We start from the raw sequence: 24,184 nt of genomic DNA, 5'->3' as shown, positions 1-24,184 counted from the left end.
CCCTTTGCAGAGAAACAGCCCCAAAGCATGATGTTTCCACCCCCATGCTTCACAGTAGGTATGGTGTTCTTTGGATGCAACTCAGCATTCTTTCTCCTCCAAACACGACAAGTTGAGTTTTTACCAAAAAGTTCTATTTTGGTTTCATCTGACCATATGACATTCTCCCAGTCCTCTTCTGGATCATCCAAATGCTCTCTAGCAAACTTCAGACGGGCCTGGACATGTACTGGCTTAAGCAGGGGGACACGTCTGTCACTGCAGGATTTGAGTCCCTGGCGGTGCAGTGTGTTACTGATGGTAGCCTTTGTTACTTTGGTCCCAGCTCTCTGCAGGTCATTCACTAGGTCCCTCCGTGTGGTTCTGGGATTTTTGCTCACAGTTCTTGTGATCATTTTGACCCCACGGGGTGAGATCTTGCGTGGAGCCCCAGATCGCGGGAGATTATCAGTGGTCTTGTATGTCTTCCATTTTCTAATAATTGCTCCCACAGTTGATTTCTTCACACTAAGCTGCTTACCTATTGCAGATTCAGTCTTTCCAGCCTGGTGCAGGTCTACAATTTTTTTTCTGGTGTCCTTTGACAGCTCTTTGGTCTTGGCCATGGTGGAGTTTGGAGTGTGACTGTTTGAGGTTGTGGACAGGTGTCTTTTATACTGATAACGAGTTCAAACAGATGCCATTAATACAGGTAACCAGTGGAGGACAGAGGAGCCTCTTAAAGAAGAAGTTACAGGTCTGTGAGAGCCAGAAATCTTGCTTGTTTGTAGGTGACCAAATACTTATTTTACCGAGGAATTTACCAATTAATTCTTTAAAAATCCTACAATGTGATTTTCTGGATTTTTTTTCTCATTTTGTCTCTCATAGTTGAGGTACACCTATGATGAAAATTACAGGCCTCTCTCATCTTTTTAAGTGGGAGAACTTGCACAATTGGTGGCTGACTAAATACTTTTTTGCCCCACTGTATATATTTTGACATTAGATTATATTTACCCGTGTTACATTATTTTTGTTTTTTAATAAATTTTAAGGGAGTGTTAGATCACTTCTAAAAGATCATTTAAATGTAACAATAATATGTGACCCTGGAGCACAAAAGCAGTGTTAAGTCGCTGGGGTATATTTGTAGCAATAGCCAACAATACATTGTATGGGTCAAAATTATAAATTTTTCTTTTATGCCAAAAATCATTAGGATATTAAGTAAAGATCATGTTCCATGAAGCTATTTTGTAAATTTCCTACTGTAAATATATTAAAACTTAATTTTTGATTAGTAATATGCATTGCTAAGAACTTCATTTGGACAACTTTAAAGATGATTTTCTCAATATTTAGATTTTTTTGCTCCCTCAGATTCCAGATTTTCAAATAGTTGTATCTCGACCAAATATTGTCCTATCCTAACAAACCATAAATCAATGGAAATCTTATCTATTCAGCTTTCAGATGATGTATAAACCTCAAATTCAAAAAATTTACCCTTTATAACAGGTTTTGTGGTCCAGGGTCACATATATATGCATGCATATGCAACAATTAAATATTCAATACCAACCAATATAGATGAATTTAAAAAAAAATCTCTAAAATCAGCTGACAGAATAATTTAAATGGTACCGATACATATCATGCAACCCAAAATTAATTCAAGGACATTTTAGAGTTGCAACTTGATGCTTAACCAGTCGAGAACCACTGCTTCACAGTTTCCATTTGTCTACCAACATGGCCATGGATCCAGTCAGCTTTTACCCTTTGTTCCAGCAGGGCTCTGCGGATGGACACTCTCTGCTCCAGGTCTTTCACCTCCCTCTCGTGCTGGGTGTCGGTGTGCATCTTAATTTTGCTCTGGTACGCATTGAGCAGCTCCAGCTCCTGCTGCAGCTGCATCCTCAGCACCTGATACTCCGCTTCCTGCGTCTCGTCCAATCGCAGCTGGAGAGAAACGGCACAAAACACCAAAGGTCAATGAAGTAGGGGAACTCAGCTGCGGCTGCTGGGATCAGATGTAGGGTGATATACCTCACCATGTAGAGTGTTGAGAGTATGTCATTGATGGTGTTGGTCTGAGTGAGGGTTTTTGTTGGTCAGAGTGGAATGGGAATTGTGATTCATGTGTCCTTGCCTTACTCACAGCCTGTGTGGACAGCATGTCGTTGATGGAGTGGTCGTACTGCTCGGCCAGAATAGCCAGCTTACGAGTCTGCTCGTCTTTCAGACGCTTCAGCACGGCCTTGTGGTCCGACTTCGGGGTGTTTTCCAGCAGGTGGTTCCTCAGAGCTTTATACTGACGTGTTTGGATCTTACACGTGTCCTGGAACTGACGCTTAATCTGCAGCTCTTTGGACTACAAGAACAGGGAAGAGGGTGGTAACAAGATTCGAAAACAGACGGCTGGGGAAAGAGCACAACTGTGCTGTCAGTTATAGATTACTTTCAAATGTCATTTATTTTAATGTTGCGTGTGAAAATCAGTTTTTGTAAATTCAGAAATGTTGGCATTTTTATTTAGAGAAAAGTTTACATTTATTCATTTTTACCTAATAAAACATTTTAGACAAGTAAATAATAGTGTATAATTCCTCGAAGATCTAATTTGAGGTGCAGCAATAAGAATTCATAAGAAACATGCTTGGAGAAAAAAAAATTAAAGCACCAGCATCAGGACTATATGAATGAAAAACAAAACTGAGATGAAGAATTCTGACAAAATGACTTAAAATAACAAAATATAAAATGAACCAAAGGACAATGATTATAATAAAGAAAATTTATTTCAGAAATGTATGACAGAAATCTTTGCTTAAACATCCATTCATGCACAAACACACAAAATGAGGATGAAACGCACACGCAATGGCCTTGAAACAGACGGTGCAATGCAACGCATAAAATAACAAACATTCCTCAAATAATAATTAAGACAATTTGTGATTTGGTTAAAAAAAAAACTAAAGGGAGCACAGCATTTGTAAACATTAAATAACAAGACAAAAAATTAACAAATAACACAAACTTAAAATCTTAAATAGCCAAAAAACTGGAACAAATATGGCTAAAATTGAAATTAAGATTTCTATGAAGACCTTTTAGTATTTGGGGAGTGTTTACAGAGCATTTCAAATAAAGATGATTTGTGTGCAGTGCAAGCTTTTCTTATTCAATCCAACTATCAACCTCTTCATTTCTTACGTTACAACTCCGTTTTAATCTTTGGTTTTTAATTTGCATACTTCCTGTCCAACTTTACATTAAGATGATTGTCATAATGGCTTCTTATTATAGCCTTTAATATGCATTAATAGAGTACTAATAAATATAAAATCACAGTGCCATGCAAACGTTAAAAAACTAGGGCTAACTTGAATAAATTGCTTCATCTAAACAGGCTAGACCTCTCTTCATAAGGATATGATCAAAACACTTGTTTACATGGTAAATATGATCAGATCATTGCGTCTAGTGCAATAACACATATCTTTCTAAAAACCAGTATATAATATATCCCCAACTCCACCAGTCTACAAAGACATTTGCTCATATACCGTTGAGTAAAAATTGTTTTTGGTGCTAAACTATCTCAAGTATATGAACTTCTATGTGCCACAAAAGCACATCAACCTCCCATCTCTTTAATAATACAACAGGATCCTCTTTGATATTTTCATCTAAATAAAACTGCATGTCTCATATACTGAATTTATAACATGTCACCCACATTTCGGAGTAAATATTTCACCTGAAGTTATGAGATTGATGTTTAATTTAACTTACAATAAAGTGGCCGAAACTGAATTAACAGCATTGTTCATCTATCTGATGGTGGAAAAACGAGTGAACTAACAGCACACTATTCAAAATGATTCACTAACCCTAACATATAATATATAACTGCTGCAAGTGATTTTGGCAAGGATGTAGATTTTACTTTGCTAAATATTTCAAGCATTTGATTGCCATTTATGAGGTCCTGCCTCGAAAATTTCCAGTGAGAGGACTCTCTAAATTTCTTTTTAAAGTTTTAGCTGCTTTTAGTTGCTCTGAAGCTTTTGAAATGGTACGAAACACTGATTTTGCAACAGTATGCAGCCTTGTTTCTATTTCAATACAAAAATTATTTGAGAGGTAGGAAAAACCATTGGCGCTTCATCTAACGAACTTCTATTGCACTTCTGGAAGAGTACGTTTGTAGTGTTGTTTTTTGGGAGATCTATAGTGTAAAGCATTGTATTATGACCCACTTTCACAGTAGGCACAGTGAATTAATTTAGCATTTAACATGCATGGCTTCATTGAAAGGCCTATGGCCTAAGGTAATTTTCACAGACAGCCATTTTGGTTTCGCAATATATTACAATTTCATTGTTGAAATTAAGACTACCTTCAAAACAAAATAAAAACTAAATCAGGATTGCACAGACATGGCTTCAACAATCACCATAACACATATAGCTCTTGCTATTTGAGAATAAAATAACTTGAGTAAAAAAAATTGAAAAACTCAGAAACTTTTACAAAAAGCACAATAATCAACTGAAGCTTTCCATTCACCTGTGCTGACAGTGAATGAGGGAGTTGAAATAAAACCGTACATTAATCTTAAAGGAACAGTTCACCTAAAAATAGAAATTCTGTCATTTACTTTCACCCTCAGGTCGTTCAAAACACATAAGGCTTTGGTTAATCTTCGAAACACAATTTGATATTTTTAAATGAAACCTGAGAGATTTCTGTCCCTTCATTTAAAGTCCTAGTAACCAAAACTTAGAAGAACAAAAAAGTTCATAAAGGCATTGTAAAACGAATCCGTATGAATCGAGCTGTTTAATTCAAGTCTCGTGAAGAGATATGATCGCTTTATATGATAAGCAGATTTAATTTAGGCAAAATAATCGACACGTACACATAGGGCATATCAAAAACACACAAACACAAATGTGAAGCAAGAGAACCAATGAGGCTCTATGTTTGATTCGCTTTATGTATGTGTGTGTATATGTGAATAAAAGCCTAATCTAAAGGATGATGGACATGCTTTCTTTTTTCTTTTTAAATGGAGAGACTGAAACCTCTCAGGTTCCATTAATTCATTTGTGTTTCGAAGATTAACCACAGGTCTTATGTTTGTGAAACGGTCTGTGGGTGAAATGTGATTCATTTTGTGTGAACTCTTTCTTTAACAGAGTATTTCCCTGTAAAAACAGGCACATAAAGTAGTGCATGTGAGCAAACGGCCTAAAATAAATCAGCAGGAAGAACAGAGAGAAACACAAAGAAAGATGGATGAATGGCATGTTCATGCTCACATACCTCCCTTCCTCCGTCTCAATCTATCTCCAAGGCACCATCTTTCCTTTCAAACTCCTCCCTGAAGAGGTTCTCCTCAACACACTCTCCCACCTCCCCTCTTCCCTGTACATCCTCTCTCTCCTCCTCTCCTTCTCTCTCCTCTCCCTCAGCCTCCGCCTCTGTTCCCTCACGGGTCTAGGCAGGAGAACCGGCAGTTTGCTGGGTCTCTCTCTGCGCAGCAACCCGAAGGCCTGCAGCTGTTTCAGGTAATTTTGCGGCAGCTCCTTCAGCAAACACTTGGCTAAACGCAGCACTACGGAGTTCGCAAGGTCCGTCAGAGTGCCGAGAGGTCGGCAGACAAACCGCCGGCCCAAAAGCAGGCACCGTGCGAACAAAACCGAGGACTTGCTTTTGGCCTGATACTCTGCACGAAGGCTTTTTAAAGGCACGGGGATTCTGGACTGCCGCCCGCCCCAGTTGCGTCCGGCTTTAGGAAACATATCGTAGAGGCTGCGCTCGGTCAGGCCGCCAAGAAGTGACTGGCACACGGTGAAAAGCGGCTTCGGCAGGCGGAAGAGAACTCGCATCCAGAGGCGACTGAGTTTGCGTGGGGTGTTTTGGAGGAAAACCCTGGCCGGACGTACAACCAGGACCACCACAAGGTAGAGGGTGAGGAAAATTGAAGGCGAGCTGAGAAAAGACGCAGAGATCAAGGCTACCGGGACGTAATAGAGTCCCAAGCTTAAAGACAAACCCAGACTGAACAGGCCTGAGCCCCAATACGTTAGCAAAAGGTACGTGGAAAACGAGAGTGAGCAGCAGGAACGCAGGAATAGGTAGGAAAAGAAGAGCGCCAGGAAGGCCAGCTCACCGGAGAGAAGGATCGAAGCGAGCGAAGGAAGTGGAGGCGAGCGTCTCAGGGAAAGCAGGAAGACGGAGAGGAAAAGGAGGGTGAGGACAGACGGCTGCACGGCAGCAGAGAGCGAAAGAGCGAGGCAGATCACGTGAGAAAAGAGCGAGTGAAGGGAAGGTTGGGAAGAAGAGGACGGGGGGGGAGGCGTGTAGACAGGCGGAGGCTCCAGCTCTTCTAATGTATCTGGGAAGTAGAACTCGGAGAGTTCGTCTAGGTCACGCTCATGAGGGCGGTGCTCAAAAGAAGGGCCGTGCATTAGCTCTGACGGACATCCGTCAGCCACACCCCTATCATCTTCCTCACACTCTGATTCGCTACCGTCATCCCAAGGAAGTCCTTCTACTTGTCTGGGATCGGTGTCAGTTTTGTCCTCAACCTGTTGCTGTTCATCTAACTTTTGTTCTTTTGCACTTTCCTCAAAATTGTTAGCCGATATCTCAGCATCTTCCACTTTTCCTTCACTGTCTATCATTTCACATTGGTCAGTAAATGTCTCTTCAGTGTCATTTCCTTCAAGAACTTCTATTTCGCGCTTCTCTTGCTCATCTGTCTCTTCAACAGCACCTACCGGCTCTATCTCATCCCCATCTCTACTCCCTTCATTCAACTGTTCATTTAGCCCCACCCCTTCCAGTTCAAGCCCCACCCCTTCAACAATCCCCTCCCCCTCCATATGAGGCTCATCCTCTTCAAATTCAAGCCCCTCCCCTTCATCATTCTCCCTCTGAGGCCCCTCCCCTTCTTCAGCATTCTCCGCGAGGTCACAGCCACTCACTCTCAGGCTCTTGGGCTGCTGGCGGACTTCAACGGCATGCTTTTGCCGCAACTCTTGCTCACGCCGTTTGTTGTACTCCATCTGGTTAGTGAGCTCAGTCTGGTGCTGCGTCCGGATCAGGTCGGCCCGCGTGCGCTGCACCAGAGCCAGCTGCCTGAACTCCAGCTCCTGAGTCGACTCGTGATGGCGGAGCAACATGGCGCATTCCAGGTCCTTCAAAGTCTGTTTCTTGTTCAGATCCTATGTTGGGACAAGAACAGGGAAAGAAAGGATGCAGAGATGGAGGATGGTGGTTAGAAAAGCATCAGGCAACTGTGGACAGGCATTTAATTAGTGGTTTTCACTGGAATGGTGTTATTTACGAGCTTCCTTTGGAAAGTGTTGGCGGTGTGGAAGTCATTCACTCGCAGCAGTTGTGAGTAGGCGCATCTACGTCAGACCATGATTATCATACTTGCTGGCGTGTTGAACATTGGCCATATGTGCAGTGTTTTCCATTAATTACCTAGACCAGGGGTGTCAAACTCAGTTCCTGGAGGGACGGAGCCCTGCAGAGTTTAGCTTCAACCCTAATTAAACACACCTGATCCAACTAATCAAGTCCTTCAGGCTTATTTGAAAACTACATGGTATGTGTGTTGGAGCAGGGTTGGAACAAACCTCTGCAAGGCTCAGGCCCTCAATTCCTGAGTTTGACACCCCTGACCTAGACTTTGGCCCAGCAATTTTATAATTAACCAAAAATATTTTACATTTCTCATTATAACATAAAAGATCTTGATGTTTAATGTTGAGTTTTGCGACCGTTGCTTTGGCAAAGCATGTCAATCAAATAAATATTGAAACTCTGATATAGATTAGTGTGTATATCAAATTGCAAAATGCTGTGATTTAAAACCGAATTTGATGTGCATTTGAGAACGCCAGTTATGCTTCTACATTGGCATAATTTCCAGCATTACAGCATTTCATTAGATTTGAAATGAGCAGCGTTTGTAAACCTGTTTACACAAAAATATAAATTTAATTTAGAGGTTTTCCACCAAAATAGAAGCTGGATTGAACTCCTAAAAGTGAAGAAATTAAGATTTAGGTTTTGTAATTTTACTACTATAGTGTGAAGTATAGTACTTTATACTAGGAAATATTTATAGTCTAGGAAATATTCTTATTTGTGACCCTGGACCACAAAAAACAGTCTTAAGTCGCTGGGGTATATTTGTAGCAATAGCCAAAAAAACATTGTATGGGTCAAAATTATAGATTTTTCTTTTATGCCAAAAATCATTAGGATATTAAGTAAAGATCATGTTCCATGAAGATATTTTGTAAATGTCCTACTGTAAATATATCAAACCTTAATTTTTGATTAGTAATATGCATTGCTAAGAAATTAATTTGGACAATTTTAAAAGGCGATTTTCTCAGTATTTAGATTTTTTGCACCCTCAGATTCCAGATATTCAAATAGTTGTATCTCGGCCAAATATTGTCCTATCAACAAACCATACATCAATGGAAAGCTTATTTATTCAGCTTTCAGATGATGTAGAAATCTCAATTTCGAAAAATTTACCTTTATGACTGACTATTTTTTCAATGCAGTCTTATTACAATAGTAATATATTTCTGTCCGAGATAATAATAATAAAAAAAAGACAACTCTTAATTTTGCTCTAAAAGGGCATCAAATTAAGGCATTTAACAAAAAAAAAAAATATATATATAAAAAAAATCTCTCTCTATAACCTCTCTCAGCAGGTCTTGCTCCATGTTGTGGCGAACTAGAAGCATCTTCCTCTTGTACTGGCGACATTGCACCTCGTAGTATTGCCTCTGTCTGCGTAGTAAACCCGCCTCCTCTTCTGCCTGGATCTGCTGGAGACACTCCTTCTGCTGAACTAGCCACTCTTGCTTCTCCCGCTTTGGTGTGGACTGGTTCTCATTGAGCTCCTGCACACAGGATGAAACGTTCAACACAACATCTGAGCAAAGCCACAGCCAAACTACCTAAACATTTACTGACGCACCTCTTTAAGTTGCTCTTTTCGCTGCCTGTACTGGCGTTTCTGAGACTCAACCAGGCTGGTCAACTCCTTCTTCTGCTGGCCCAAGATATGCTGCTGAAACTTCTTCTCTTCTGTAAGACCGCCCTTAGTCTAAGGCAAAAGAGAAGGAGAAGTATAGAAAAGACATCTGAAAAGCGATCCGAAACCATCACGCATTGTCTCCTCCACTTACCTCTTTCTCCAGGATGGCCTGGTGCTTCTTACTGAGCTTGTCTGCTTCACTGCTGAAGTTGTTCCTCTGCGTCTCCAGCTCTTTGTCGAGCCTTAGCTGATGTTCGTCCATCTCTGCCTTCAGCTTGTTTTCCAGAGCCATCAGCTGTTTCTGATGCTGCCTCCTCATGCGTTTGTATCTGGACATCTGCTCTCTCAGCGCTGAGCCCTGCTCGTGCTCCTGGATCTGACGGGTCACCAAAGAGGCAGTGCGGATGGTGGCGAAGTGGTCCCGTCCTCTGCGTCGGCGACCGCCAGAGGGGCCTTGCTGCTGGGAGTCCACCTCTGGCTGGTAGGGGTCGTCGTAGATGTTATCATGGTTCTGTGTGGGGACAGAGAGTGACAACTGAAGGAAGAATCATAAAAATAAATGTGTATTTGTGCTTTGAATAATGTTTTTTTTCTTTTAAAGATGTCTCTAATGCTCACCAAAGATGAAATTAAGTTTTTTTTTTTTTATGTGAATATATTGTAAAATGTAATTTATTCCTGCGATCAGAGCTGAATTTTCAGCATCATTACTCCAGTCTTCAGTGTCACATTCTAATATGCTGATTTGCTGCTCAAGAAACATTTCTGATTATCACAAATGTTAAAAACAGCTTTTTTTTCCTGCTTAATTTAGTAGAAACCATGATACACTGCAATTTAAATGTTTGGGGAAATTAAGATGATATCAAAAGTGACAGTAACGACATTTATAATGTTACAAAAGATTTCTATTTCAAATAAATGTGGTTCTCTTGAACTTGTCACAAAAATATTAATGGGTTTCAACATTGATATAAAAACCATCAATAATAAATGACCAGCAATAATAATTGAGCAGCAGATCAGCATATTAGAATGATTTCTGAAAGATCATGTGACACTGAAGACTGGAGTAATGATGCTGAAAATACAGATTTGATCACAGGAATAAATTATATTTTAAAATATATTAAAATAGAAAACAGCTATTTTAAATTGTAATACTATTTCACAATATTACTTTTTTATTTTTACACTATTGTTTTTTTTATTGTATTTTTACTTTTTAAATACTTTTTATTGTATTTTTACTTTTTGCAATATTGTTTTTATTGAATTTTTGAGCCGTGGTGAGCCTAAAAAGCTATGTTCAACAACACGGGAAAAAAAAATCATAATTATTCCAAAGTTTAGTTTGACGGCAGTGATGTGTCGTTTCACCACGCGCAGCTCAAACAAAGCCATTAACACGTACCAGTGGTTTGTGCAGCACTGAGCTGTTAGAGGTCACTGTATGTTCACCCTCCTGCATCATAGCCATCTCTCCGCTGTCATCCGAACCATCTGCAAGGCTGTTCACCGAAGAACTCTGGGAGCTGGCACTGATCGACATAGACGGCAGCGAATGGGAGCTCTCCATGCTGTTCACCGTGCCCATCCGCAACATGTACTGCTCTACATCCTGCAAGACACAAGACTGCGTTTAAAAACAGAAATTACAGTTCCAGCAGGAGACTGATCGCCCAACTTTTTAACAGTCATTTTTAATACTAGCTGGAAATGTCCTTTGCAACAATCATGTAACCATGATTGCTCCTATTTAGATCCGAGAACTCGCATAACTTTTGGCCTTTGATCCATGTTAGCTCATATGAGGCTATTTATCAATTGTAAAAGTGTGTTCTAGAATATAATTGTTTCGCAATGCTAATGTGAACAATCTGCAAAATAAACAGTTGGGGGGGGGGGGAAATCTAATGTCTATTATCATCTTGTATTAGTGCATTAGGTCTTAAAGTGACTGCAGCCTAATAAACCTGCTGCAGTCTGTATTGTTAATCAAACATCAAAAGACTCTTGATCTTGACTGAATAACATTATTAGCTTCAATAAATTAATTCAAACTGCGAATTTTGGTCTTGAAGTGCATCAGATTAAATTTGACAGAAAAAGATCTGAAAAATGTTATGGCACTGTTGTATTTGACCTATTGTTTGTTATTTGCATCTTTGTTCTTATTTTTAATAACAATTATAAAATAAAAAAACAGGTTGTCACAGCTAATAAATTTAAAAAGCTGAAATAAAAAAAAAAGTTCATACATTATAAATAATATAATTAGAGAAAATGCATTGTGGTCCATCGAATTGTAATCAAATCGTGACCATTCACACCTCTAATGTGTTCATAACACATTTTACATCCATATATTGACAGATTACAGTGGGGGGAAAAAAGCAAGCGGAACCGTTTTATCCATTGATTGTCTGAATTGCGAAGTGGTCTCCACAACAAGAGTTCAAGGGTAAAGATAGAAAAACATGAAAAACAAAAATAAGAAAGAAAAGCCATTTCAGAGGCAAAACAAGTTATTACATTGGAAGAAACACTACAAAGAAAAACCTCTTTACAATAGCGGGCATTGAAAGTCATTCTTAAGTTCATATTGACTTTAAGGCTAGCTAAATCAAAGTGTCAATTTGCCACAACGACAAATCACTCAAGCACAGTCAAGGTCAGAACAGAGCAAAAGAACAAAGACTCCAACTCCAAGCGTTTGAAACATGAGCTGAACATGTCTGTAAAGACAGTCAATAGACAAAACTATTGACCAAACCCTAAATTATGTTTATGTCTATTGTTAAAACGCATTCTTCTCTGGTGCCACATAAGAAGACGGCAGATTTATTTATTGTACTGACCAACTAACACATTTGATATTTCCAAATATAGCTGTTCTACTGCGGTGTAAATAAATGAACTGATCATGCACAACTCTTTCAAAGGTAAGTTATCCTGAAAATCAATCTTCCTTTTTTGTTTTGATTTGACAAAAGACAAGTTGAAAGGTCATCCCACCTCTTCCTCCTCTGTTCCCTCGGTGGCCGGGCCATTATGCGTTTCCTGGAAGAGGATCTTCTTCATCTTTCGGTATTGCAGGTTATCTAACTCCCTCACGGCGTCTTTAGTGCGTGCTATCAGATCCATCACCGCGGTCACCGGACGCTCACGGCACAGGAAGTGATGCTGGAGAAATAAAGCGGAGAGGTTTATTTCAAAACCGGAATTACTGAACACACGTTTAAAAAGTCTTAATGCTCCTCAAAAGACTTTTACTTTAAGTAGCACATCAGAGGTAGGTCTGTCCTGGGCGATCTTCTGCAGACAAGAGTCTACAAAGTTACGGAAATAATCCGACCTGAGAGGAAACAAAACATGAAAATTAGTGAGTAGGGCAAATCAAAAGGCAGCATCTTTTTAGGTCAACTGGACACAGAGTGAACAACGTAAAAGCTTTAGATAGAGTACTCAGGCACCAAGTCGAATCATGCATGTGAACGATCAAATGCAATTTGCATAATATATATAATTTGTTCTATTGCTTTTATTTGTTCCATTTAGGGGTGGACGATAGACCAGTAGACATGATAAACTGGCAGAAATTTAACAACTGATTTTGGATTATCGATCGCAATTACTCACATGAGATTTTAGTGTTGCGTCATCATAAAGGTTTATCCTTTGCTCGCATTTTTAAGTAAGTTAAATCTTTGAAGCGATTTTAATCCGTTCAAGCACAATGAGACACAAAAGAGCTGTCAATACGGGACTCACACTCTGTTTTGACAGACAATTTTCTGTGTGCAAACTGTACAAAACTATTTTTTTAAAGCTGTAAACAGAACAAGCATGTTGTATATTGGTATATTAAGGTATGTTTTACATTAGAACTTACTATCAATTTCTGAACATTCTTTTATGTCTTAAGTGAATGTAAACAGTTCAGACATACAGTATATCAGTATACTGGATCAGTGCATTCTGTCTTAAATTGATAGCAGCCTAATATACATGCTGCTGTCTGCATCATTAAAGGGGTCATCAGATGAAAAATTCACTTTACAAGTTGTTTGAACATAAATGTGTGTTGGAAGTGTGAGTACACATCCATCCTATAATGATAAAAATTCACCCAGTGTTTTTTTTTTTTTTAAATCCCTATTTTAATCCCCTTTCTCAAATCAGGCTGTTCTGAGATTCCTGTCAGAATGACATAGTTCTGCACAGGCCCCACCCACGATAGTTGATTGACACTAGCGTCTTACCTTAGACCTGCCCTGAGTGAGCTAAGAGCTGTCCGCCATTGTGTCGACTCCGGTGCAGGGGAAGACAAGAACGTCTCCGATTAAGCGATTGAGGTGTTTTGTTGTTGGATGTAATAATGAATATAGCAGTCGTCATTTACTCCCGACATCTGAGCCGCTGAAGATGCAGAGGATTAACGTTACTTTCATTTTGAAGGGAATGCGCTGATCCCGATCTGCCTTAATGCGTCTATGTTCGCGCGAATCATTCGTGATCCAGCTTCACCTACAGAAGAAGTGAGTATAAGCAGCTTTTTTATGAATCTATGCAAATCTCCTTTCCTAATAATGTGCTAGTTAGCCAGTTTCGCGGCTGAAGATTACAGTCTGCTCGTCACTCCACGGAAGAGAGGGGCGGGGTCAGCAGAGCTCATTAGCATTTAAAGCAACATGGACTAGAATGGCTTGCTGAAAACAGAGCTGATTTTGACAGGGTCAAAACGCAGTGAAAACAACGCAGCGAAAACTTTACAGTAGATGGGAAACCGATTGCTCCCTCGTGGCCTTTTGTAAACTGTATGACAAAGAACTGCACAGATACAGATATTATAACAATCTATTGCAAAACGCAGTGAAAACAACGCAGCGAAAACTTTACAGTAGATGGGAAACCGATTGCTCCCTCGTGGCCTTTTGTAAACTGTATGACAAAGAACTGCACAGATACAGATATTATAACAATCTATTGATAAACACACAGCTTGTGTCCTCTGTTTCTGTTTGAGTCCGCTTGCGCCGCCGCGGTATGCAGATTGAAGAACGCGCTTGAAAGACGGGGAGGAGACGAATTCTGCCGTCGTTTTCATATGAAATTTAAAGGGGACTGACTCTGAGGCGATCACGAATTTGTGTACAGTTTATGGAGCTAATCACTATAGCCCATTCTTCTTACGTCAATTTCGGAGAACCAGGACAAATTTTTCAATCGATCTCTCAGGCATTTAAGTGGCACCGAAATCTGCGTTCTGATTCGGTTCTAGTACATACCGGTTACACAGGTACCGTACCGGGTTTCGGTACCCAACGGTATTGATTGTTATTAAGGATTATGAAACGTCAACATCCTCTTAAATTGTGGGGCCATGACCACGTTATTTCCACCAAAAATAATTACTGTGATATTGTTATTGTGAAATAGATTTACTCATATCATGATATAATATCTTGGTCATATCACCACCCCTAGTTTTAGTAATAAAAATAAATATTACTAAATCTAATTACTTAGTAATATTTATTTATTAAATTAAGACATATTTCAAGGCTATATATGCTATATAGATAACACTATTTCTGTATTAAAATAGCTTGTTATAAGAATTTTAACAGCATATAGAAAATGGTTTTAAGCCTTGAAGTTTACATTTCTGCAATCACTAATCAAAATGTCTGAGGAATATCAATACAGCGCTGCCTTGAAAACACGGTAAAAAGCAAAAGATTTTTGACTGTGGATGAAGCTTCTCTGGTTCCCTACCAGTGATTGGACTGCAGGACTGGGCTCTCGTTCTGGGCGATGTGGTATAAGGCACTCATAGCATTCATATTAAACAAGGGAGGCTTTCTCTCCGCTACAATCAAGGAAAAGGAAACAAGCAAGCAGTTAGCTGCAAGGCTTCCATTGTAAGCATACTACTGTAAACTACTTAATATTATTGTCTGGTAATGAACAACAAGCCACAAACACTAAAAAAAGGTTTATTTTCACACCATGTACTGGGTGTTCACTTTCAACAGGCTTTTGCACATCCGAGATGACTCACCAAGCTCTATGCAGGTGATGCCGAGTGACCACACGTCAACCTTCCCATCATACTGCCCTTCATCCATGGCAAGGATTACCTCTGGAGCCATCCTGGAAACAGAGCACAACTCGGTCATAACTGTCCTAACAGTAACTGCCCAGATCATGTCATTAGACTGATCTTAAGTGGGAGTAAACCATTTAAAAACCATGTAAAATTAAATGAAAGCATATGAGTATACTTCTGGCAAATATGTTGTTGTAATGAATGGGAAGTGTTTTTGTACCAGTAAGGTGTGCCCACAAAGGAGTTGGCTGGAGCAACAATGGAGGCGGAACCAAAGTCTCCCAGTTTGACCTGGCCAGGCTCTGTCAGTAAGATGTTACCTGCTTTCACATCCCTATAAAAGGAAGAAACATATTTTCTTTGAATCTTTAATGCTGTAACTGAAGGGGACAGCCAAAAGTACCCACAAAATCTCATCACTAATTCATATAGGCCATAAATCAGAATGTATTTGTGTTACACTCTTAAAAATAAAGATTCCATAAGGGGGGCTTTCACAGAGATGCCATAGAAAAAACATTTTGGGTTCGCCAAAAAACCCTTCAGTGAACAGATCTTAAAAGAACCATTTCTTCTTAGTGTGAAGGACATTTTATTAATCTGAAGAACCTTTTTCCACTTTTAAAACCTTTTGTGGAATGGAAAGAGCCTTCATGGCAAAAAGTTCTTTATGGGACCATCAATGCAGATAAAGAGTCTTAATCTTTAAGAGTGTAGGGATGTGCGTTATGGGATGATTTTGCCACAGAAGTGGCAAAAAAGCTGCATTTAAAGCAGCATTTAGATGTATTTACACAAACATTACAACTGCATACATTACGCTATGAGATTAACGTTTTAAAAATAATATTTTGCATTTTGAAATATGTACAGATTTTTTTTATATGAAATTAAACCACCAGTAGGTGGTGGCAAGTCACTGCCTTCATCAGTGAGTTACTGAATCATTAATTCAACCAAGATTCATTCAGAAAAAAAGCAAGTGACTGATGGTGCATTCCAAACGGGATATATCGCCCTCCGAAGGGCACTTCGGAGTGAAAACAATCATATTGAAGAGTCGTTCCAAACCGAAGTGCTCAAAACTGGCCACTTCAAAATGAAGGATTGCATACAACTGATGGACACTTCGGGCTCCCATGATCCTTTGCACAGATTCTTTGCATGATGACGCCGCCTCCATGTGGGCACGTGATGATGACGCAGAAGGGCACTTCAAGAAACAGTTGTTTGGTCCTCTACACCCTTCAAAGCTCTCACTCCGGAGGGTAAACCCTTTGAAGGGATTAGGGCATAGGGATAAGCCCTTCCGAATGGAACGCAGGGTGAGTTTTGAATTATTGATTTGTTCAAAAAGACAGATTAATTTAGTAACAAAACACATCTGTGTTTTGTTCGGTTCTGATGTGACTTTGTTTGGAACTATATCACTGAAATTAAGTAAAAATTTACAATATTGTGTCTAAATGTTAATCTCAATATTAACCTCGTTTTCAAAACTGTTCTCAATCAATATCACATTTGGAATCATGCTGACATTTGATCAAATAAAAGCATTATTGTATGATATATTGCTTGCTCGATTAATGTCAGCTTCCACATCATTAAAACGAGAAATACGATATTGTAGACGATATGTATCGCACACCCCTAATTTGCCCGATGCTTTTTTTAGAACCAAGAATTGAGCTGCTCTGTACCTGTGAATCATGTTGTGCGAGTGGAGGTACACCAAGCCCTGTAATGCACCATGGGTAATTGCTGCAATCTCCACTTCCTGTAATGGTTTCTTGTGCACTGAGGGAAAGGGGAAGAAAACAGTGGGATCCTGTTTTTTGTTTCTGCAAACTCCTAGCAAACAACTGCATCATTTTACACTTCTGCTTCTGGCCGAACAGCTCTAAACATCCACATGCTCCCTGAAACAACTCACTCACCTTCCAGCAGATCCGAGGCCGAGCCCAAACAGTATTCCATCACCAGCTAAAGAAAAGTAGGACAGGAAGATCAATGAGTGACAGACACAGAAAAGAGAAAGGTGGAGATAAAGAAAAGGTATAATTGCTGTTAGCAAGCGACAAGTGGTGCATGCAGGGCTGCTATTGTAGCAAATTGAAACAATGTTAGCGGGTCAGTACATTCTCTTCCCTGAACGAGGCTTTTGAAAAGAGTTCAGCCTCCCTCCCACACACAGAAACACTCACCCATGCTGTGTGTTCGCGCAGGTAGCAGCCCCTGTACTCCACCGTGTTGGGGTGCCGCAGCTTTTGAAGGAACTTAACCTCTTTGACGATATCCTGCCATTTCTACAGCAGGAACGAGAGAACAATGAAACAATCAAGGGACTATTCAGCCCCTTCGGTTCAAATGCTGCATTTCTGATCTATGCGAGTGTGGGAAACATAACCAGAAGTTTCTTTCAAATGTATTGTGGTGAGATTGCAAATGAGGCGTGAGGCGTTCAAGTGTTCTGCGGCACAGTGAAGGGAGTAGTTTCCACCGTTTAAATGGCACAACCATCTATTTTAGCCAGAGAGACGCAGCGTGATTTGCATAATTTGAATACAATGCTGGGGCTCACAAAGAACAGAACTTGGTAACATGCCGGTAACAGTATTCTGTGACCGCATATGAACTCGGTTACAAAACACAGTGAGCTGCTTTCCTATCTAGTGCCTACACAGGCAGCATCCTAACTATAACCTCATAAGAAAGCTATATGAAATGCTATATATAGGCAATGACTCAACTCACAATAGTGCGCACTTTTTTCAGTGAATTTAAAGTTTTCGTTGAAATTGCAATTTTCCCCAAATTGTGTAGCCCTAGTTTGAGTGAACATGCATACTAGAGTATACTTTAAAAAGCGTTTGCATCAAAACTGCAGGCAGCATAATATTCTGCCAACACTTTCAAACATCCTTTGTGTCAGACGTCTGCCTATGATGCCTAAAAATGCTTTCCAGGTAGGCAGTTCAGTAGGTTTTGGAACAGAGCCATCATCTTACATAAAGCCACCTGCACGATGTCCGAGATTTCTTGCAGACCAAATTCCAGCAGAGACACATTGCTTTGTTTAACTAAAGATGTAGGAACACTTCTTGTTTGTGTGATTGTGTTCACCTCATTAGACTGTTTGCCACTGTAGGACATCTTCTTGATGGCCACCACCTCATTGGTGCGGATGTCATGGGCCTATAAGAAGCGTGCAAATACATGTGAGGAGTGAAAAACAGAGGCACAGATAGTTCACTGAGCTGTGCTACAGCTCTGAATGTCCTAATGGCCACTTACAAAGTAGACGGCTCCGAAGCTGCCATGGCCGATCTCCCGCAGGTCTGTGAAGAGCTTCTCAGGATCCTCCTTGTAAAAAAGTTCCGCCACCTCTGGGTCCTTGAGACTCCCAGCCCGCACACTCGACGGCATAGCCAGCGCCTTCACACACGCAAACAAAAGACAGTTTGCACATTAACATCAGAGGAAACAGGAATGGAGTGAAGACCCTAAAACACAACCATTAGGAGAAACTAAACGGGACGAATCAACTGTAAGGCATGAACCTTAGATACAGCAAACAACTCAAAAATCTAGCATACAGCTGAACACTTCATGCGAGCAGAAATGCTGATTCAAAAGGGCGAGTCCTATATTTCTTCAACAAATCATTAATAAATAATTCCAACAACCAATGATAGAAACATTTGTCTATCAAAAGTGCCCAAATATGGACCAGAATGGGCATCTGATCAAAATTAATCAAAGCTAGGAACCCATTCGAATGCTCTGTAATTTGCATACATTGTGACGTTACCCAAGTCCTTTAATATTTTAGTAATGTACCAACTGACATAATTTACAGCATTAGTCAAGAGATTTTTTTTTTACTCACTATATCCGAGATGCATCCAAAATGATCAATACAAAATAGAATCAAGAATTCTAAATCAGAATCATCGAATCATGAAACCTAACATATAAATAAAGTTAACAAAATTAAATTAGCCTATTTTTGCATCTATTGGCTTATTTATTGACCAAAATGATCCAGGAATAAATATGTTTGCTGTATAAAGTATGCAAACAACTACAATTATACGTTCACTCAAACATGTATTTTGGAGTCAGGTATTTTACAGTAATGAGACACCAAGTTTAGCAGCCCTGCCCAATTGAAAGATCATGAACCCGAGTCTTCTTTATCCAGTCTGCTCCTGGGGCCAGTTGCATAAACTTAGCCTTTATGTTAAGACAGTGTCTTAAGTACAAGTTTGACCAACTAGCAGATAGTCTTATTTTTAGACTAATCTAAGCTTTTATGTAACTGAATTAAAAAAAAAATTATGACTAGTCTTAAAGAAAAAATTGGATGACTAACTTGTAAGACCAGTCTAAACCTTTTATGCAACTGGCCCCTGAAGTGTGCAGATATCTGTAAACAAGTTTCTGGAAAGGTTGACAAAAATGTATGATTATATGAATTATAAAAGAATTTGGACTCCTTTAATCTAAGGAGTGCACAAGTGGAAGAAATTCAACAACACTGTTATTCTAGAAGTGCTCATCAAAAAAAATCAGTCCAGGAGCAAAACATATCATTCCAGGAGATAGGCCTATCTTGCATTAGTTAAGGACAGTGTGCATGGCAGGACAGAAAAAAGGAAACCACTGCTCTCCAAGAAGAACAAAGTGCTGTGGGATGACGTCTTTTTGTAGGCCAAAACCTGGAAACAAGTTCGCATATCAGCAGTTCCACTTCCATTGTCCTGAAGTCAATGGGTTTTTTGAACGGGATTTTAGTTAAATGCCTGAAATACGGTCTGTGGTGAACACAAGCTCAAAATATTTTCACGTTTTATTCAATGACATACAATATAACAGCAATACCCCTAGTGTTTTTTTTTTATGATTTTACCTGTCTTGTCTAGACAGTTTCTAACAAGTGTCTTAAAGTCACTACAGTAGTTGTCAGAGACATTAAAGGTGGGGTATGTATTCTTTTCAAAAACGCTAGAAAACCGAGTCAGGCCGAGAACCCAAACAAACTTGTAACCAATCAGTAGTAAGGGGCGTGTCTACTCATGATGGGGATGAGAGCGCGCTCAGTGCACAGGACAAACATTAGCCAAGCCGAGCGATGACGGAAAGATAGAGATGGCGGATAAAAAAAACAAGAGGAAAACATCTGCGGAACAAAAGAAGGCTTACGATAAGGCAAGAAGCAGGACCCGTGTAAATATCGGATCAGTTTTCCAACGCTGGAGAGAACTCAAGGAGCAGGAAGGCCTGCGATCGGATGTTGAGGTTGCTTTGTTTCTTCTAGATAAGTAAGTAACATTGGTTTTGCTTTGTTTCACAGAACTAATATATGCTGGCTTTTGTTTGAATATGCTCGTGTGTCATAGTCGTTGCCTGGGTTGCGTACGTATATGTGTGGGGCGGAGCTATCAAAATAGGGGCTAGACCCTTTTGGGGTAAGGGCGTGTTTGTTTTGGTGATATGAAATATCAACATTGGCTACCAGAAATCACTTACCCCACCTTTAAACATCACAGCGAACAGGTAAACTCACCTACTGACTAGTCGCATTCACAGCCTTTTTGTGTTTATAATCACGTTCTTGCAAACTATTCCAACTCAAATGTTCATATAAAATGACTGAAAGAGTTGTTGGAAGTTTAACGGTGATGCGTTGAAATCATGTGACTGCGGCGTAGTTCCTTAATCTACGTTTAGCTTTGCACTCCATTGTATTTATGAAGACTATCATGATGAACAAAACATGTAAGAATCAAAGTTTTGTTAGTCACGGAGCTTATATTTTTTATAATAATCCAAAAGCCAATGGAAAAATCCAATTGGGTTTTTGTCAGGGGAATCAGGATGATGCAAACTTCTTAGCCTATAAAAACGCCATCATCACTACAGAGCTCTAACGTTGCCAGTTTAAAGTGTGCTGATAGATTAGTAAATGAGCCAGAAGACAGATGAGACAGAACTTTTTGTTTTAAATGAGAAGTGTTATATTTGGCCTTCAGTAAAAGGAACCTCATTCATCTCTTTACCAGGACGGATTTGACTGTGAACTGAAGCTACACTGAATGTGAGTCCTTGCAGGATAATGACCATAAACGTTAAAGCAGAAGAAATATGTTTTTTTTTAAAAGGCCAAAGTTCTGATCTTAACCCAACAGAAATATTGGGAAAGGATCTGAAGAAACCAATTCTTGCATGGAAACCCCTCAACATCATGGAGTTGAAACTAAATGGGCCAAAATTTCTTCAAGCTCATGTGCAGGACTGGGTTACACCAAAGATGCAGTTTAAGTGAAAAAATAAACATTGTTTGTGACATTGATTTAATTGGGTTTTATGCATCTAGTTATACAACTCCGATGAAGATCAGGTCTCAACGCAAGTCAGATTTATGCAGAAAACTCTTAAGGGTTCACGAACAGTCAAGTGCCACTACATAATGTAGAAGCAACAGAGTGCATTATATAAGAACAACTGAAATAGAGCGATGATCTGAACCAGCCACCATTGAAATGATTGTGTGAATAATTGTGCTTGATTATGCATCATGTAAGAGTGTTCAAAAGCAGGACGCTGGACCAGACACCTGACTCAGAATTCAGATTCACACCTCTCCATGAAGCTCCGAGTCATTTTCATGTTAAGATTACACCTGTTTAACACGCATGCAAAAAGAGCAACAGCAGATGAAGTCTGAGAATTTACAATGCATGGCAGAATAAAAGGAAGTATGACTTTCACATGAATGCATCATTTTTTTTTCAGCCATTCTTGTATCAATGTTAACCTTATAAAGCCTACTAAGATATTTGCTTTGTGAAATCCTCAAAATTAGCAAAATGATTAAAACTAAGCTGAAAAACCTGTTGTGCAGAATCTACCACATGCCTTCTGTCATCTGAGTGTCAGTTTATACTTTGTGGTAAGTAAAAGGCCGTTTTGTATAATTGTAAAAATGTCAGGTGTCTTCCATAATGATTTTTGAAGTAAACATAAGAACGACTTTTACATTGGTAGTAAAAATTTCAAGATAAATACTTACAGGATTGAAGTGACGTAGGTTTGCTTAATTATCCATAAAGCAGTTTTTAGAAAAACTGTTAAAATGCGAGTATCAAATACGATCTGCATGATTTTTACTAGGGATGCACGATATATCGGCCACCATATCGGTATCGGCCAAAATTTTCATATCGGTGCATCCCTAATTTTTACTGTACATTTCTGCCATATGGACATCCCCTCGACTGATAAGCTACTCCTAAATATAATGTAGAAACTTTAATTTTCTGGGAAGATGTTTTGCAACGATTTGTATGGTGAATAAACATGAATTGATCCATCAGGCTTTTGAGGCATGTTTATTTGTTCATCTCTCAATCATCACTGTATTATTATATGTCTGGACACTACAGAGCTTTGATTAGAAAACGAAGCATTTCAATCTTGCTAGAAATATAATAGGGAGATATAGCGACAAATGATATTAACAGGCATTTTTAAGTAATCTGTTACAAGGTCTCATTGATTTAAATAACAAGCTATCAGAATTGCATCTTACTTTTAGACCATATAAATACCAGCCTCTGCACCAAATTGCATGTTTGTGCATCTGAACAAAACTGAGGTGTTGTTCCTCCTCGAGCTCCATATTCTCACTATGTCATACAGTATGAGCCATAAAAGCCTGGTTATCAATCACACACACACACACACACACACACACACACAAAACACTTTAAACATTAAGATTTTCTTTGATATGTGCTCTTAAGGTCCAATAAACTGTTCCATTTCAAAACGCAGGTTTTCACACGTCAAGCTTGACAGGGTTAAATGATATATTGTGTTGCACCATCATTTAATGCAGCATGCGGAAGATAAAGCGATGCAGCTCAGCGAATGTTACATTGTGCAAGCCCATAAAAACACACGCCATGCACAGCAAAAACAGCTGCATCGGTCCAAATGGCATTTCGACCACAGAAATCACAGTCTAGCGATGTTTCACGCCATGCATGTCATCCAGCGCTGCATTAAATGATTTACACGACTCTGTCTTACCGTGGTGTATGGGATCCACTGTAGCTAGCTAGAGACAGCTAGCTCCCGGCCTGCTGAGGAAAATCTGGCCTCTCCGTCCCCGTTCTCACTTCACAAAAAGCGATCGATTTAAATAGCGACCCATCTATTTCTAACGTAATGATCGCGAGGGGTGGCGACGAGTAACTTAATCTGTCTGTGTATTTCAATGGAAAATACCGCGGTTAACCGTTAACGGACTCGATCAAGCTGACTGTCAAGCACAACGATTAAAGTCTGCTTTTTATTTGTATTCCGCCTCTGTCGCGCGTATCTGCATCATTTTCCCCTCATGCCGTCGGTGTCATGCGGTCAGCTCGTCTCTTTCTGTCATCGAGAGGTCCATCCCTGTTTTTCTTTTCCTCTCTCGTTCGCTTTTTGTTCAGGACTTCATGATGGCGGAGCGGGGCGGGAGCCGACCGGAAACCGGAAGTGCGGGTGAAGCGCAAATGAAGGGTTTCATAACGTTCTGAAAATATGCATTTCATTACAGTACAGCCTCCACACACAGACACAACCTGCGCTGTTCTAGTGGCGTGTTGTGGAGTGAAATGAGGAGGCAAAGTCCCTTTCCAGGTTTGAGTCTTTCAGTCAACGACGTAAATCGATAGCATGTTTATAAATGGGGCAGCTTGCACAAACAACAGAGAAGCAACGCTATAATATTTTTATATAAGCATTATTAAACCCATGTTACGTTATTGTTCACACAAACACCATATGCTTTAAAACTATTAGTAGTAAAGTTCAATAGGTTTCACATCCAGCATCATAAGTATGGTGCTACTTTTATTTGCTGTTCACATTGTTATTATTAGTCACCATATGAATAGTACATATTAAAGGGGTCATATGATGCTTTTTTAAAGATCATTATT

At 39.6% G+C, this 24,184-nt stretch overlaps 1 protein-coding gene across 2 annotated transcripts in view; it reads right to left on the bottom strand.

The window, feature by feature from the left end:
• The window catches only part of taok2b (TAO kinase 2b), a 32,439-nt gene extending 8,565 nt beyond the window's left edge, over positions 1-23,874 (bottom strand). Inside the window, exons 1-18 of one of the 2 annotated variants that reach the window (XM_016246582.1) lie at positions 23,289-23,874; positions 18,486-18,626; positions 18,315-18,386; positions 17,396-17,497; positions 17,129-17,174; positions 16,892-16,988; positions 15,412-15,525; positions 15,144-15,235; positions 14,858-14,951; positions 12,353-12,434; positions 12,095-12,262; positions 10,491-10,697; positions 9,228-9,587; positions 9,017-9,145; positions 8,736-8,939; positions 6,987-7,226; positions 2,144-2,356; positions 1,762-1,944 (exon numbers count right to left, since the gene is read on the bottom strand). In XM_016246582.1, coding sequence (XP_016102068.1) covers positions 1,762-1,944; positions 2,144-2,356; positions 6,987-7,226; positions 8,736-8,939; positions 9,017-9,145; positions 9,228-9,587; positions 10,491-10,697; positions 12,095-12,262; positions 12,353-12,434; positions 14,858-14,951; positions 15,144-15,235; positions 15,412-15,525; positions 16,892-16,988; positions 17,129-17,174; positions 17,396-17,497; positions 18,315-18,386; positions 18,486-18,617 — 2,535 coding nt within the window. In that variant the 5' untranslated portion in view covers positions 18,618-18,626; positions 23,289-23,874. Of the gene's footprint in view, positions 1-1,761; positions 1,945-2,143; positions 2,357-2,788; positions 7,227-8,735; positions 8,940-9,016; positions 9,146-9,227; positions 9,588-10,490; positions 10,698-12,094; positions 12,263-12,352; positions 12,435-14,857; positions 14,952-15,143; positions 15,236-15,411; positions 15,526-16,891; positions 16,989-17,128; positions 17,175-17,395; positions 17,498-18,314; positions 18,387-18,485; positions 18,627-23,288 lie in introns of those variants that run through there. The other variant, XM_016246581.1, reaches the window with a different exon arrangement.
• Between the last annotated feature and the right edge of the window lie 310 nt (positions 23,875-24,184).

The sequence above is a fragment of the Sinocyclocheilus grahami genome, unplaced genomic scaffold (genome assembly GCF_001515645.1).
Source record: "Sinocyclocheilus grahami isolate Dianchi unplaced genomic scaffold, SAMN03320097.WGS_v1.1 scaffold802.1, whole genome shotgun sequence".
NCBI classification, from domain to species: domain Eukaryota; kingdom Metazoa; phylum Chordata; class Actinopteri; order Cypriniformes; family Cyprinidae; genus Sinocyclocheilus; species Sinocyclocheilus grahami.
Note: the sequence above shows the minus strand (reverse complement) of the source record. Positions and strands in the feature narration are given on the sequence as shown.